The sequence below is a fragment of the Crocodylus siamensis genome, chromosome 6 (genome assembly GCF_052110815.1).
Source record: "Crocodylus siamensis isolate JL-2025a chromosome 6, ASM5211081v1, whole genome shotgun sequence".
Classification (NCBI taxonomy): Eukaryota; Metazoa; Chordata; order Crocodylia; family Crocodylidae; genus Crocodylus; species Crocodylus siamensis.
The window spans coordinates 47,200,668-47,217,986 of NC_143400.1; the positions used below are offsets into that span (position 1 = coordinate 47,200,668).

Here is a 17,319-nt window from a genome sequence, read left to right on the forward strand (position 1 = left end):
AAAAGGCAGGCTCACATGCAGGGTACGGCCTGTGACCCCTGGGCAGTTGTGTCAGGAGTGAATCCTAGAAAAGCCACATTGGAGTTGTATGATGACAGCAAGTAAAGCACTGTGGGATGCTAATTGCTTGACCAGCTCTCTGCTGAACAATACAAATGCACCATGAAGCACTTCACAGGGAATTATTTCAAAGTTGTTCCTGTTTAAACCATGTTAATGTTCTTGTGGTTCAAGCTGAATTGTAGTGCATTATTGATGCTTGATGATCTCCTGAGGTCCCTTCCAGCCCTGATGTCTATGAAATTGCTGTGCAGTGTTTGTACTCTCACTTTTTAGAGCACTTCAAAGGCATTTGGAGCAGAAGAAATGTTTAATTTGTGCATACCCCAGCAGCACTGGGCTTTCTGACTCATTCCTGGAGGCATTTACCACTTCCATTTTCTTGTATACAGCACCTAGCTAGTTAAACCTGAGTAACACTAAGATATATTCAAGTTTTCCATAGTGATCCTCAGAACTATAATCAACTATTTAAAGTTGCATTCCTGGGACAACTACAAAGAAAGGCTGGTGGGTCAATGCATAATATTAATATACATGAATCTCAGCCTTTGTATTTCCTCATGTTCTCAATGAATTCCATAGGGGGAAGAGGGAGGGAACACACCATGTTGAAAATGTTTCAACAGAATCACTGTTTAGAAAATTCCCATTAAAGTAATAATCTGTATGTGATCTAAAAAAAATAAATTACAACTCCTAGATAGTTTACAACAGCAGTTCAAAGAGTTAACTCCAGGGAATGAAACATGTTTGTCTAACTCTGTGTTCCCCAGAGGAAGCGTCTCTTGTGCTTTTTAGTGAGGATGAGTCCTCATGGGGATGTAAAGATGCTGAAATAGTCCAGTTCAATCAACAAGCAAGCCTTTGACCAGAAAGGACGATGGTTCTATTCTCAGAGGTTAGTGCAAGGATCAAAAATGTCTTGGTTTCCATATCATGTAGCAATGTGATTAGGAAAGCACTAGGATAACGAAGGGACAGATCCCACCATGATTTAAACTGAAACATTGCTAGGATCACCTGCAAAGCAGAAGAGAATTCATGACCCTGAATTTGACAAGCAAGGAATATCATTTGTTTGAATATTAACTTAAAACCTGAACTGTGTTTATATGGCTTCTTTTTTTTTCCTCTTTCTTCTGTTGGGCCTGAGATACACAGTAGGTACATTTTCATGTTAATTCAAAGTCTTTTTTTCCTCCATTTTCTTTTCCTTTTCCTCTTCCCCTTTTGATGATGAATTAAATAAATGGACAGCAGAAGGGTGGTCTCACCCACACAAACATTACATCTCAGAAAGGAAACAGAAAAAATTGAGAAGATTCAGAGAAGAGCCACACATATCATTTGAAGTCGGGAAGGTCAGTCTTGCAGGAAAAGACTAAAGAATCTCAATCCACTTAGTTTATAACAGGGAAAGTTAAAACGTTATTTGATTATGGTCTACAAAGGCCTATGTTAGCAATGGTCCCTTCAATCCAGTGGATAAAACCAGAACAACATCTGATGTCTAGAACTTGAAGCCAGCTAAATACAGACTAGAGATAGGACACATTCATGTGAAGACAATTAATAGCTACAACAACATACATTAAGGTATCGTGCTTTTTCATGTACTTGGAATATTTATATCAAAATCTAACATGTTTCCAAAAGCTATTCTCTGTCTCAACCTCATATTGTTAAGTAGTAGTTTCTCAGTGTAGGAATTCTTGGGTAAAATTCTCTTGCTTGCTCTGTGTAGAAAGTCAGACTGGATACTCTTTTGCCATTTTAGCCTTGTTTCTTTAAATTTCTGAGACCTGTTTGTATTAAAGTGCATTCTTTAATCTAGACTGAACTCTCTAGCTTCCTCAAGGTCATGCCCAAAGGTTTGTAGTGTTTCAGTAGAGAAGATTCTCACATTACAGTCATTTGGTTTTCAATCCTTTTAGTTCAAAATAAAATTGCTTGATGTGTACAGCATTCTACAGCTGTAAAATCCAAGGGATCTACCTGATGGGAATTTTGATTTAAAAAAATGAGGACATGGGCCTTATTAAGGCTACTGACTACTTTGTGGGATAAAATATATTATATGACCAGGAGTCTGTATCACTGTGTAATGGACAGCTACTCTATTGTGGACATAGGGTCAGATCCTACTCCATCTTTTAGACTTCTATATGCACTTAGTTACCTATGTGTCATTGTATTCTATCCTGTTCAAGTCCATGAAAATCCATCTACTTTTGTAACATGCTATCATCTTACCTTTATTACTGATTTTTTTTTTTTTTAAAAGCAGTAAAGAAAAGGTCAGTCTTTGGAAATACTGTTTTTCAGGGAATTGAGCGGGCTGGCAGAGAATCACACTAATGCAGCTAAATCCACTTACTTGTCTAACAGGAGTGAGACAGAAACTGGCCTTTGATGTGCATTTAATTAGCTGACAGTATTTACACCTCTTATATCCAGACATCTTTCCAAATTGAATATTGAAGTAGCTAAGTATATTTAGCGGGGGCGGGGGGGGAGGGTAGCCTGGTCAGAAATGGCATTTTGTAAAAACCTGGAAGAAAATAAGTAGAAATAAGTAGACATTGGATTTACGGCACATTATAACCTGCTTTCCACCTAATAACCCCAGGTAGCCTGTCTGCATTTTAGCAACATTTTACCCCCTACAGTTTATCACCTTCTCCCCCTCCCCCCACCAAACTGCCTTTTCACACCTTTTGTCTCTCATTCCCTTTGAACCTTACTGCCACAGATTTTCATTTTCACAGATCTGCATTTTGGCTTCTATTTTACCCAGGAAAGCACACAAACACCAACAGACTTTCCTTATGCCAAAAGAAGGGTGTTTCTGCCCAAAGGCTTGCAAAGAACATTGTTTCCAACTATTCAGTTGGTTTAATAAAAGATATCACATATACCCAAAGACCCTTGTCTGCCAGTTTTTATCAAAGCATGTTTCACTTGAGCCTAAATCACTGGCCTATTAGAATTTTATTCCAGTGGAAACTTCAACATTGTATTTTGCCCAGGAATAAAACATTTCTCAAATTTAACAGAAGTTCATCTCCAATGTCTTTTGCGTGGTTCTAAATGATATTTCTAGCGGGCCACTTACGGACCAGAGTCTCATACAGTAAAGTAATTCCAGCTCTGAGGGTGATGCTAAGGATGAATCTAATCCAAACGCTTGCAGCAGAGACAAACACGCCTTAAAAGTATAACTGACAGAGCCAATTCTCCGGATCTTTGTTTTTGCTCAGAGTATATCAAAGAGTAGGCCACCCTCAGAGCATACTGCAAGATTTTGCTATTATCTCAGAGTTCTTATTAAAGCCAATATGAAGAAGTGGGGTGTAGAAGAGTAACTGTTTTATAAGTTATGTTGTTTTCTTATTCTTCCCCCCTGAGCCTTTGTTGGGCAGGACAGCATAAAAGACAAATTATTAAAGAACTAATGGACAAAACAATAGACTGAGACTTAGTAGACATCTTTTTATTCCTGCCCCTGGCCTGCTTAGTAAACTTATTCAAGTCATTTAATCTATTTATGTCTCAATTTTCCCACCTGTAATATGAGGCCTCCTTTGTAAAATACTTAGAGATTAGTTGATAAAATAAGCTACATAAAAGCTGATAATGGCTTTGAAGGAGGGCAGCTAGCGGTAGAGGTTTTTTAGCCCTGGTTCTTTGTCCTTATTGTGCATCCTGCCTCTATGTCCCAATTCTGTAAACTGTTTGCAAATGCAGGGTGTATGTGCTTCTTGCCATTTCTCTGGGAAAACTCTGAGCAGAAGGACTCATTTCTGAAGGGAAACCCTCTATCTCCAAATTAGGACAAAGGGAGTTTACTTTGTTTGATCGGGTGCTAAAATTAAGAGAGAACATGCCTGTTTCTTCTCAAGACAATCATTTCATTGAAAAGTTAACCTAAGTTTAACCTCCTTTCAGATCTGGCAATGGGAATTCAAAAATGTACTCACACCTTGGAAGATGGGTGTGGGCTAGATCCCAGGATCCCTGAGTTCTTGCTGGTTGTTGAGTTTCTCAGGTCCTTCATTTCCCAGTCTTCCTTGGATTCACAATCAAAGATATACAATCATTAATGGAATGCATCTATCTACCCTTTGATTAGGTATATGTTAATGAAAGAGGTTGGCCAGGAAGGTCCCCCTCTCCAGCTAAGAATGTATGATAAGTTTCCATTCCACATTCACTGTTTTACTAGGATGGTCTTCAAGAGGTTATGAGTTAACTTCCAGCTCTTGACACTAAGTGCCATTCCTTGTGGTAATGTGTTTCTATTACCATGCTTAATTTGTATTACTATTGTCAAGCACTTGGTGTTCTCTTGTTAAATCAGCAAACATATGCCATCTAGCTTTGCAAGCCTGTTTTTAGACAAGATTACCCAGAATTACTATTATTTTAGTTGCACATTTACAACAACAGCATTCGGTTCCTATCTTTATATAATGGAAGGTATACATAAGATGGGAGTACTTATACCAAGATTCTCTAATGTGTTCCTTACATTTCCTTTGACTGAGAATTTGAATGGCTCAATCCCTAAAAATCTGAACAAATGTTGAGGCAATGAGCTGTTGCTGATCATTACAGTAAATCTGTTCATATTTACTGCATAATATAGATTCACTTGCCACCTAGCATTTACTTGTTAGTAATGCATTTTTAAATTGGGTTTAGGGTGGATAGGCTTTGGAATTAGGCTCTTATTAATATATTTGGGATAGGACTTCAACTGTAACAATTCCATATGATTTTAGATAACTTTTAATCAGAACAATGTATAGAAAGTAAAAAGGGAAAACCTCATCATATGTATCATCCCTGACCTCTTTCTTTCTCCTTACCATAACATTCTGAACATTCCCTTATTCTTAGTTAAAGATGCTGAAATGAAAAAAACAAAACATTTTTCAGACTTCTGATTTTTCAAATAACCCTCTTTTTTGAGGGGGACACAGTATTTCCCATTAAGCTTTCATAATACATTGGGATGGAGCTAAATCACAAGGATGAAGTTATAAATCTATAACTTTATATTTAGATTTATAAATAAATCTATTTTAGATTTAGATTTATAAATAAATCTATTTTATGGTTTCACTTTTCTGTACGCCTAGATTAATGGATTTTTATGGGAATTACATATCCAAGTTACTTAGTTTGCCTTTAAAAGTTCTGGATCTTAATTGGACTGCTTTTTATGTATTGACCAGAAAGGTAAATGAAAGGTAAATCATGGAGAGCACTCTGTCCCAATTCAGGGATGACACAACATTAAGGGGTAAAGTAAACACATTAGTGGGAAGGGATCAAATCCAGGCAGACCTGGCCAGGTTGGAAAAGTGGGCGGAAAAGAATAGAATGTAGTTCAACAAAGACAAGCGCAAAGTGCTGCATCTAGGGAGAAGGAATCATCAACACACCTATATAATAGGGGAGGACCTTCTCAGCAGCACAGCAGCAGAAAGGGATCTCAGAGTCATAGTTGACTCCAAGATGCATATGAGTCATCAATATGACAAAGTAATCAGTAAAACTAACTGCATTTTATCATGAATTAGCAAGTGCATTACAAACAGGTCCAGGGAGGTGCCACATAGAGGGATACCTCCCCTCTATGTGGCATTGGTCAGGCTAAAGTTGGAGTACTGTATCCAGTTCTGGGTGCTGCACTTCAAGAGGGATGTGGATAACCTTGAGAGGGTCCAGAGGAGGGTCACTCGTATGGTTAGGGGCCTGCAGGTAGGCCCTACAAGGACAGATTGAGGAACCTGGATCTCTTCAGCCTCCAAAAGAGAAGGCCAAGAGGGAATCTTGTGGTCTTTTACAAATTCATCAGGCCGGGGGTGGGGGGGAGCAAGAAATAGGAGATACCCTGTTTACCAGAGCACCCCTTGGAATAACCAGGAACAATGGCCACAAACTGACAGAGAGCAGATTTAGGTTGGACATCAGGAAGAACTTCTTTATGGTAAAGGTTGCCAGAATCTGAAATTGGCTTCCAAGGGTGGTGGTGCTTTAAGAGGAGGGTCTGGACAAGCACCTGGCTGGGGTCATATAACCCCAAAACTTTTTCCTGCCCAGGGCAGGAGGTCAGACTCAATGATTTATTGAGGTCCCTTCTGACCCTAACAGTTATAAAACTATTAAATCAGTGCCTTATTACATATCGCTTACAAGGTTTCCTTTGCTACCTCCCTCTACAGACGAAATATGCCAAGCCATTGTGCAGAGGCAATCAGACCTTGGTGTCAGAGTTCATCTTTGTGGGCTTCTCCAAGCAAGTGGAGCTTCAGGCTTTACTTTTTTTCATAGTTCTCTCAATGTACACCGTGTCTGTGACAGGGAATATTGTCATTACATCTATAATAAAAACCAATACACCCCTTCATACACCCATGTATTTCTTCCTTACCAACCTGTCACTCCTAGAGATCTGCTATACCACAGTCATCGTGCCTAAGATGTTGGTGAGCCTGATATCAAAGAACAAAAGGATTTCACTGCAGGGCTGTGCCACACAGATGTACTTCTTCACCCTTTTTGGTATTACTGAGTGCTGCCTCCTGGCTGCTATGGCCTATGACCGCTATGTGGCCATATGTAACCCACTGCATTACAACATTGTCATGAACAAGGGGGTTTGTACCTGGCTTGCTGCAGCCTCATGGATGGTGGGGGTCCTGGTGGGCTTGGGCCAGACCAATTATGTCTTTAGTTTAACATACTGTGGGCCCAACAGGATCAACCACTTTTTCTGTGACATCCCACCTCTCCTGAAGCTAGCCTGTGGAGACACTTTCATGAATGTGATAGCTGTTTACATGGTGGCTCTTCTGTTTATTACTGCTCCCTTCATGCTCATCCTGGTCTCCTACATCTACATCATCACTGCAATCTTAAGGATGCCATCACCTGAGGGGCGGAGAAAGGCCTTTTCTACCTGTTCTTCTCACCTTATTGTAGTCTCACTCTTCTATGGCTCTGGCATCTTCACCTATTTGAAGCCCAAGTCCAGCTACTCAACAGAGACTGACAAGCTCCTTGCCCTCTTCTATACAGTGGTGACCTCTATGTTGAATCCAATTATCTACAGCCTGAGGAATAAGGAGGTAAAGGAAGCCTTGAGAAGAACATTGGGCAGGATAATTTGTTCTCAAAAAACAATAGAGAGCAGTCTGTAAAAGCATAAATGACTGTAAAAGCCAGTAGAGGGCTTTACTGCCTCTTTGAAAATCCCCCCTGTAAATGACTGCTTGTAAACCTAAGTTAGTGAGAAAGGCTTGGCAGGGGAACCCAGGTGACCAGAGGATCCATTTACTGCTCCTATTCAAGATGATAAAAAAATACTTTCTTTTGGACCTTGTGGAAAACATGGAGGGGGATTAAAAAAAAAAAAAGATTCTTGCTTCCATTTTTATATTCCATTCCCGCCCACCCCCAGAAGCTTTCCAGATTATGTATGTATGCGTGTGTGTAGTGGGAACAGGGAGGGTGGAAAAGAGGGAAGGTGAGAGGTGGGATCACTTTTCCATGGAAAATATTAAAACAACCTTAAATCAACTTTGAAAGTGCTACACATATTATATCTGTCCACAGTCTCAGCTACTATAAGCAAAGTGCCCTAAAAGAAAATTATAGGGACTTGGATATACACATTCACTGAGCTACTTTAAAACCTCCCAGAGGTGTGTGTGTGTAAACATAATGCATATATATTTAACTTCAATTGATTGATTACTTGATTAATTCATGTTTTGTTGTTTCCTCTGCTGAGATGTAGTCATATCATCCCTGGTGCCCCTTCATGACTGACTTTACTGGTGTCATTCATTAATCTACTGAAATGTCTGAAAAGTTATAAGTAGAGCTACAACCCCCACCCCCAACTCCAAAAAAACCAAAACTTAGGGCAGAATTCTGTTCTCCCTGCCAGGCACATAAAATAGACTGGGTAAATAGTAGGTGCGTAATGCCATTATACCTTTCTCATGGACACATAAGCAGCCCATTTATTCCATACATACAAATAAAAGCAGGCTCTCTTTATGCCTGAAGAAGGTTATTTGTACCTGAAAGCTTGTAAAGATATTTTCCCAACTATTTATTTGGTCTAATAAAAGATTACTACATTTGCTCAAAGAACCAGAGAAATCCAGAGCAGCCTAAGGACAAAAAGGGGGGCATATAAGCAGTGGAAACAGGGAGAGATTACTGAAGAGGAGTATACCTCCTCAGCTCACAGTTGTAGGGAGGCAGTTAGAAAAGCCAAAGCTACCATGGAGCTGAGGATGGCATCCCAAGTTAAGGATAACAAAAAATTGTTTTTCAGATACATAGGGAGCAAAAGGAAGGCCCAGGGTGGAATAGGACCACTAGTGAATGGGCAAAAGCAATTAGTGACAGACAGGGGGGGCAAGGCTGAACTCCTCAATGAGTTCTTTGCCTCAGCATTCCTAAACGAGGTAGAAAACAAGTCTCACAATGGGATTGTAGAGAGGCAGCAGCTGGGCACCAGACTACTAAGCGTTGACCCTGAGATGTTACAGAGTCACTTGGAGGGACTGGATGCGTTTAAGTCGGCAGGCCTGGATGAGTGCCATCCAAGGGTACTGAAGGCACTGGCTGATGTCATTGCACAGCCACTGGCAAGAATATTTGAGTACTCATGGCACACGGGCCAGGTCCCAGAGGACTGGAAAAGGGCCAACGTGGTCCCTGTTTTCAAAAAAGGGAGGAAGGAGGATCCAGGCAACTATAAGCCAGTCAGTCTCACCTCCATCCTTGGCAAAGTCATTGAAAAGATTATTAAGGTTCATATATGTGAGAGCCCAGCAGGAAAAATTATGCTTAGGGGAAACCAGCACTGGTTTGTAGCAGGTAGATCATGCCTGACTAATATGGTCTCTTTTTATGACCAAATTACAAAACACCTGGACGCAGGATCAGGGGTAGACATCATTTATTTAGACTTCAGGAAGGCCTTCGATATGGTATCCCACCCCATACTGGTGAACAAGTTAAGAGGTTGTGACTTGGATGATTACACAGTCCAGTGTGTGGCAAATTGGCTAGAGGGTTGTACCCAGAGAGTGGTAGTGGATGGGTTGGTATCGACCTGGAAGAGAGTGGGCAGTGGGGTCCCACAGGGATTGTTCCTTGTACCGATACTCTTCAACGTCTTCATCAGTGACTTGGATGAGGGAGTGAAGTTTACTCTGTCCAAGTTTGTGGATGATACAAAACTGTGGGGAGAAGTGAACACACCGGAGGGCAGGGAACAACTACAGGCAGACCTGGACAGGTTGGACAAATGGGCAGAAAACAATAGAATGCAATTTAACAAGGAGAAATGCAAAGTGCTGCACCTAGGATGGGAAAATGTCCAGCAGACCTACTGCCTAGGAAATAACCTGCTCAGTAACACAGAAGCAGAAAGGGATCTCGGAGTCCTAGTGGACTCCAAGATGAACATGAGTTGTCAGTGTGACAAAGTCATCAGAAAAGCTAACTGCAGTTTATTGTGCATCAGTGGATGCATGACAAACAGAACCAAGGAGGTGATACTTCCTCTCCATTGGGCGCTAGTCAGACCACAGTTGGAGTACCACATTAAGTTTTGGGCACCACACTTCAAGAAGGATGTGGATAACCTGGAGAGGGTCCAGAGAATGGCCACTCGTATGGTTAAGGGCTTGCAGGCCAAGCCCTATGAGGAGAGACTAGGGCACCTGGACCTCTTCAGCCTCTGCAAGAGAAGGTCGAGAGGAGACCTTGTGGCTGCCTATAAATTCATCATGGGGGCGCAGAAGGGAATTGACAAAGCCCTACTCAACCAGGTGCCCCTGGGGACAACAAGAAATAATGGCCAAAAGCTACCAGAGAGCAGATTTAGACTGGACATTAGGAGGAACTTCACAGTTAGAGTGGCCAAAATCTGGAATGGACTTCTAAGAGAGGTGGTGCTCTCCCCTACCCTGGGGTCTTCAAAAGGAGATTGGATGGGCATCTGGATGAGGTCGTCTGAACCCAGCACTCATTCCTGTCTATGCAGGGGGTCAGACTCGATGATCTATAGAGGTCCTTTCTGACCCTAACATCTATGTATATATGAATCTATAAACCTTTGGGTTGTCTTCCTGCCTCAAGTGGGGAGGCTGGACCCAATGATCTGTGAGGTCTCTTCCACCCCTAACAATCTATGGATCTAGGAATCTATGAAACCTTGTCTGCCTATGCCCTTAGACCAACATGGCTATAGCCAACACCCCCTTTCAGGGCACAGCTAGTCATGCAAGAAGGACAAATCTAATGTGTCTAGCTTTACACACACAGGTAATAGCAGACATTTACCCCCCTTGTTCATTCCCCTCCAATCAGTCCACACAAGGGCAGGCAACTCAAAGCCTGGGCCTGCTCTCATGAGATGCATAGAGGAATATTCGTGACAAGAATATGCTCTAGCCCCTTCATATTCTCTCCTCTCACCCCACCCCACCACCATCCTCCACAGTGCTGCACTCACCAAACAATGTACTGTCTTAGGCATCTCCCTCAAAGTGCTAGAAACTGTGACTTGGATTTACCTAAGGACACTGGCACCTGAACATGGCATGCATCACACAGATAACTGGGAAACTACATGCACCATATTGGGCATCCTGGCACAAAGGTCAGGGTAGTGGAGTAGGCAGGTTGTTCTCTGATGTCCCAAGCTATAATGTTGCACCACTGCTTAGATGGTAAGGCAAGTTAAACTGATGACCCAGCACGCCATATGACCCATATATCCTACTACACAGAGGCTGGGACCCAGCAGGGAGGCCAGCTTCTAGCACAAACTAATATGGCTTTTCTCTCCCTCTTGTGTCCCCAAAAGGAAAGTGATACTGTGTGGCACTCCCCCCATCATTATGTTGGAGGTGCCCCTCCTCCCCATCTCAGAGAACATTTAAGCCCAAGAAAATGGACATCTATGCCCTTTGTCATTCCACAAATGCCCAACTTTGTAGATCCAAAAATAGGTAGTATAACCTATCAGTAGGGAGTCCACAAACCAAGTGGCCTCACCAGCAGCCACAGACCAGGTAATGAAGGATCCACCCACAGCAAGGTTTGCCTCAGCTACCCACCAGGCAAACCTCCACCCTTTGCATCCCAACAGGACATGATCAACTGTAGCAGCCCAGACTACCTAGCCTCAGAGACACCTGGCACCACCAGCCCACTTCCCCAGGATGTCTGCAAGCAGCTGAGAGAGCCCAGCCCTCCACAGGGGATGGTCATACCCTGGCAAGCCATTTGAATGGAGGAGCTCTCTGAGTCTGCCAGCTTCCAGACCTTTTAAACCTCGAACAAGCTGTCCAAGGAGCTCTCAACAGCCACCCAACTCAGGAAACCCCAGTGGAGAGGCAGCCAAGCAGCCAGACCAGCACTGCTACAGAAATGGGCCCAGAAGAAGAGCTCAGCGACAGCAATATGACCAAGTGGCAGCCTCCAGATTTTCAGAGCTGTACTGGTCCAACATCCCTATGGTGATGCAAGAGATCTTGGAAGGACTCTCAGCCTTCTGCTGGATCCCCCTGGAGACATTGTTCACCTACGTCAATGGCATCTTCAGCCCCCAGGTGGAAACTGTTACCCCACACCCATCAGACCCCTGGCACTCATTGGCTCTATGGAGAGGATCAAAGCAGACTTCATGCCAAAGTGGAGGACCAGCTGAGTAGGACAAGGGACACAGTGCCCAAAGGCAGCATCAAGTATAGCCTGATGAACAAACAATACCCAAGGTGATTCATTCTGCTGCTGAACTTTAACCAGTGCAGGGAGTTTGGCCACACACCCAGCTTTTGGAAGGAGCCAATGAAGGTACTGATCCACAAGGAGTGTGAACAACATAACCTGAGCAACTGGAGGTCCATCGCCCTATAGTCCACCATGTATGTACAAGCTGTATGCCAGCTGCATGGAAGAACAGATCACCAACAAGGCAGTTAAGAGGAAGGCCAGAAAGGTTTTCTCCCCAATGAAGAGTGAGTGCACAGTGGCATGGCTGAACGTTTCCAGTGCCTTTGTCTCCATGCTCCACTGCCACATCTTCAACGCCCTCCAGGAACTTGGCATGCTGGACAGAACCATTGACCTCATCCAGGAGCTCTACAGTAGCTACACCACCACCATCCAGTCATCAGAGGACAAGACATGACATTCCAATCCAAATACAAGTCAAGTAGGGCTGATCACTCAGCCCTATCATCTTCAACCTGTTCACTGAACTTCTTCAAGCAATGGTGGAAGGCCCCAGAGGGACTTCCACCATTCCAGAGACATAAGCTGAGCATCCTGGCCTGTGCTGACAACCTTGTCCACCTTGCCAGTGAAGAGGATGGGATGCTGGACTTCAGCTCTGAGGTGGTGGCGTATGTGGACCCTAACAGATCACCCACCAGAAGTGACTCAAAGGAGATGGCCTGAATCTTCCTTCCAATGGATCATGACCTGCAATCACTTCCACCTGGACTCTCCCTCACCCCAGTAGTACCCCACATAGATTCATAGGTGCTTGGGTCAGATGGGACCTCAACAGATCATCGAGCCTGACCCCCTGCCCTAGGCAGAAAAGTGTTCTGGGGTCATATGACCCTGGAATTCTCTTAAAGACCCCCAAGACAGGGGAGAGCACCACCTCCCTTGGAAACCCATTCCAAAGTCTAGCCACCCTTACCATGAAGAAGTTCTTCCTAATGTCCAGCCTAAATCTGCTCGCTGTCAGTTTGTGACCATTGTTTCTTGTTCCCCCAAGATGCACCCTGGAGAACAGAACATTTCTGGTTCCTTGCTGTGCCTAATGAATTTACAGGTGGCTACAGTATCACCTCAGCCTTCTCTTGTGGAGGCTGAAGAGATCCAGGTCCCTTTGTCTCTCCTCATAGGGCTTGTTCTGCAAACCCTTAACCATATGAGTGGACCCTCTTGAGCTTATCCACATCCTTCTTAAAGTACAGTGCCCAAAACTGGGCACAGTACTCCAACTGTGGTCTAACCAATGCCGCATAGAGGGAAAGTATCACCTTCTTGGTTCTATTTGTCATGCATCTGCTGATGCATGATAAAGTGAGGTTAGCTTTGATGATGATTTCATCACACTGATGACTCATGTTCATCTTGGAGTCCACTATGGCTCTGAGATCTCTTTCCACTTCTATGCTGCTGAGAGGGTCATTTCCCAGCCAATAGGTGTGCTGGATATTTTTATGCCCTAGGTGCCACACTCTGCATTTGTTTTCTTGTACTGCATCCTATTGTGTACTGCCCATTTTTCCAGCCTGTCCAGGTCTGCCTGCAATCATTCCTTACCCTCTGGCATGTTCACTTCACCCCACAATTTAGTATCATCCACAAAATTGGAGAGAGTATACTTCACGCCCATCTACAAGTCACTGATGAAGACATTGAAGAATATCGGTACAAGGACCGATCCCTGCGGGACCCCACTGCCCACTCTCTTCCAGGTCAATACCAACCCACCCACTACCACTCTCTGGGTGTGACCCCCCCAAGCCAATTTGCCACCCAACGGGCTGTGTAATCATCTAAGTCACAGCCTCTTAATTTATTTATGCGAATGGGATGAGATACTGTATTGAAGGCCTTCCTGAATTTCAAATAAATTATATCTACCTCTACTCCTATGTGTAAGCATTTTGTGACTTGGTCATAAAAAGAAACCAGATTAGTCAGGTATGATCTACTTGGTACAAATCCATGCTCATTGCCCTGCTGTATTATTTATCCCACTGGACTCACACAAATATGATCCTTCATAATGTATTCAAAGACTCTTCCAAGAATAGAGGTGAGATTAACTGGCCTGTAATTGATGAGACCCTCCTTCTTCTCCTTGAAAATAGGGACCACATTGGCCCTTTTCTAGTCCTCTGGGACCTGACCCGAGTGCCACGATTGATCAAACAGCTATGCCAGTGGTTGTGCTATGACACTGTCCAATTCCTTCATTACTCTTAGATGTAGCTGATCCAAGACTGCTGACTTAAACACATCCAGTCCATCCAAGTGACTCTGCACCAAGTCATCATCAAGAGTTGGTAGGCTGGTGTCCCTCTGATACCATTAGGAGACTTGTCTTGACCCTTGTTCAGGAACACTGAGGCAAAAAACTCATTGAAGAGATAAGCCTCGTCCCCCCGTCTGTCACTAAATGCTCTTGCTTGTTCATTAGAGGTCCTATGCTGCTCTGTGCCTTCCTTTTACTCCCTACATACCCAAGAAAAAGACTTTTTGTTATCTTAACTGTGTGTGACCAGCCTCAGCTTCATGTTGTTCTGGCCTTTCTAACTACCTCCCTGCAAGTGCAGGCCAAGTAGGTATACTCCTTCTTGGTAGCTTCCCTCTGCTTCCACTGCCTAGTTGACTCCTTTTTTGCCCTTAGGCTTCCCTGAATTTCTCTGTTGAGCCAAGGAGGTTTTTTGGCCTCTTTCCCCGCTTTCCCTGACAATGGGATCATCTCCCTCTGCGGCCAAATGATCATGTCCTTTAAGAACGACCACCCTTCCTGGACTCCCATATCACCAATACTCCTATCCCGCAGTATGCCATTGACTAAGCTCCTGAGCACACTGAAGTTACCCTTCCTAAAATCAATCACTTCCACCCTACTAATTATCTTTCCCACCCTACACCATATGGTGAATTTGATTGATTGATGGTCACTGTCCCCAAGGTGACCACAAGTCTCACATGTATCTGTATGTATCCTTTAAAATGCACAACTCTGTAATGATGCAACTTCCTTGCATAGGTCCTTTTTATCTTATCTTCTCTGTAAGCATTGCACCTTTAGCTCCCTTATTCCCCACCCCACCCCAGCCCAACCCACGCCCAGGTTAAGTAGGTTACATTCTTACTATATAACTTAGCTTTGTCCTTCTTGCACTTACTTTATATGATATAGTTGCCCTTCTCCAGCTCTCTATATCTCCTTTTACCCCTTCAACTTTCTAACTTCCTTTTAACATTTACTAATAATGTTATTGTGGACATATTTTTGTTTTATGGTGGGAGAATGCAAGCAGCCTGATGCTGCCCACACTCTTGAGCTATCCTAGGCAAGTACTCCTTGAGCTTCAGTGATCCAATATTAGGAATTCCCTTACAGATAAATTCCTGGGACATGCAGGAGCAGGCTCTTGAAGCCCTAGGAGTGCCTGCCCATGTTCCCCAGTTTCAGAGGTGCACCCATGAATCCAATGGCAGGGTCTTTCTTGAGTGAACATTGCATTACCTTGCCCCAACTTCTGGCATGTCTGTGCAGATTGGGAGTGGCAGGAGCCTGACACTATGGGGCAGTGGGCAAACCAAGTGGTTTGAGCACTTGGCCAGGAGGCAGATGTAGATTCCAACTCCCACTGGTTGAAGGGGGTTTGCAACCCAGATCCTTTGCTGTCTGAGGAAGTGTACCAACCTAAATGTAGGAAGTCTTTGGCTTAAAGGTAGGAGGTTATCCCCCTTATTTTTCACTTTTCGTTCCAGCAGGTTGCATTGCAGAAGCATTCAATTTGTCACAGGAATGAACAGAATTCCAAACAGTGTGCAAGTACCAAAAACTGCAGTTACACTGAAAGTTACATGCCATTTAGATATGTAAACTTAAATAGGGTTTAGGCAAAAGCGCTAGATTTTTTCAACCAGCTCTAGTTAAAGTTCAACCCCATGGAAATGCATTCTACGTTTCCCACAAATATTAAGCAGGGGATTGTAGCAGAGGGACTGGGTCTTCATTAAGTTCATAATTTCATAGTTTCAGAGTTGGTAGGATAGGAAGGGACCTGAGCAGATCATCAAGTCTGACCCCTTGCCATGGACGGGAATGAATGCTGGAGTGAAATGACCCTGGCCAAGTGTCTATCTAGCCTCCTTTTGAAGTCTCCCAGGGTAGGAGCGAGCACCACTTCCTTTAGAACTTGGTTCCAGATCCTAGCCACCCTGACTGAGAAGTAGTGCCTCCTGATATCTAGACTGAATCTACTCTCCATCAATTTATGGCCATTATTCCTGTTCAGGGAAACAGGGACTCTCCCATTGCCTACTGGTCCCCCTTGGTCAGTTTATAGATGGCCACCAGATCCCCTCTCAACCTTCTCTTGTGGAGGCTGAACAGGCTCAGGTCCCATAGCGTCTCCTTGTAGGGCCTGCCTTGCTGCCCCCTGATCATGCGAGTGGCCCTCCTCCATACCCTCTCAATGCTATCCACACCCCTCCTGAAGTGCGCCCAGAACTGGATGTAGTACTCCAACTGTGGCCCGACCAGTGTTGCATAGAGGGGAAGGATAACCTCCTTGGTCATGCCAAGGCTGCAACTGAACTCCAACTTCAAGCATTGAGCATCAAGGACAATAAAAAGTCCTTTTTCAGGTATGTGGGGAGCCAGAGGAAAAGCAAGGGCAACACTGGAACCCTGCTGAACCAGATGGGACAACTGACAACTGACACCCAGGAAAAAGCCAACCTATTAAATGGGTACTTTGCATTGGGTCTTTCATCAGTCCCATGGGATGCCCATGCCTCCTACAGGACAAGGAGGTCTGGGTAAGGGAGATCCCCTATCCTCCATCAATGCTGACCTGATGAAGGAACACCTTGAGAGGCTGAATACTTTTAAGTCAGCCAGCCCCAACAATCTACACCCCAGGGTACTCAAGGAGCTGACGAGCATCATAACCCAGCCTCTGGCATGGATTTTTGAAAACCCCTGGCACTCTGGTGTAGTGCCCAAAGACTGGAAGAAGGCCAATGTGGTGCCTATCTTCAAGAAAGAGAGGAAAGTGGATCTGGCAAACTATAGGCACATCAGCCTGACTTCTATCCAGGGGAAGATCTTAGAAAAGTTTATTAAAGAGGCCATCCTTAATGGACTGGCCGATGCCAAAATCCTGAGGGATAGCCAGCACAGGTTTGTTGTGGGTAGCTCTTGCTTGACCAATCTCATTTCCTTCTACAACCAGGTGACCTATCATCTGGACAAGGGAAAAGAGATTGATGTTATATATCTTGACTTCAAAAAGCCTTCACTCTGGTATCCCATGATCACCTCTTGGCAAAACTGGCCAATTGTGGCCTTGGGTCAACCATGATCCTCTGGCTGGGAAATTGGCTCTGTAGTTGCACCCAGATGGTAGTAATTAATGGAAGTCAATCATCATGGTTCCC

The 17,319-nt window shown here is 43.9% G+C and overlaps 1 protein-coding gene across 1 annotated transcript; it reads left to right on the forward strand.

Annotated features, from left to right (window-relative positions):
* The first annotated feature begins 6,413 nt into the window (after positions 1-6,413).
* Positions 6,414-7,274, forward strand: LOC149862662 (olfactory receptor 10A7-like). Its single transcript, XM_090054035.1, has one exon. It carries the CDS (start codon positions 6,414-6,416, stop codon positions 7,272-7,274), a length of 861 nt encoding a protein of 286 aa, XP_089910161.1.
* The last annotated feature ends 10,045 nt before the right edge of the window (positions 7,275-17,319 follow it).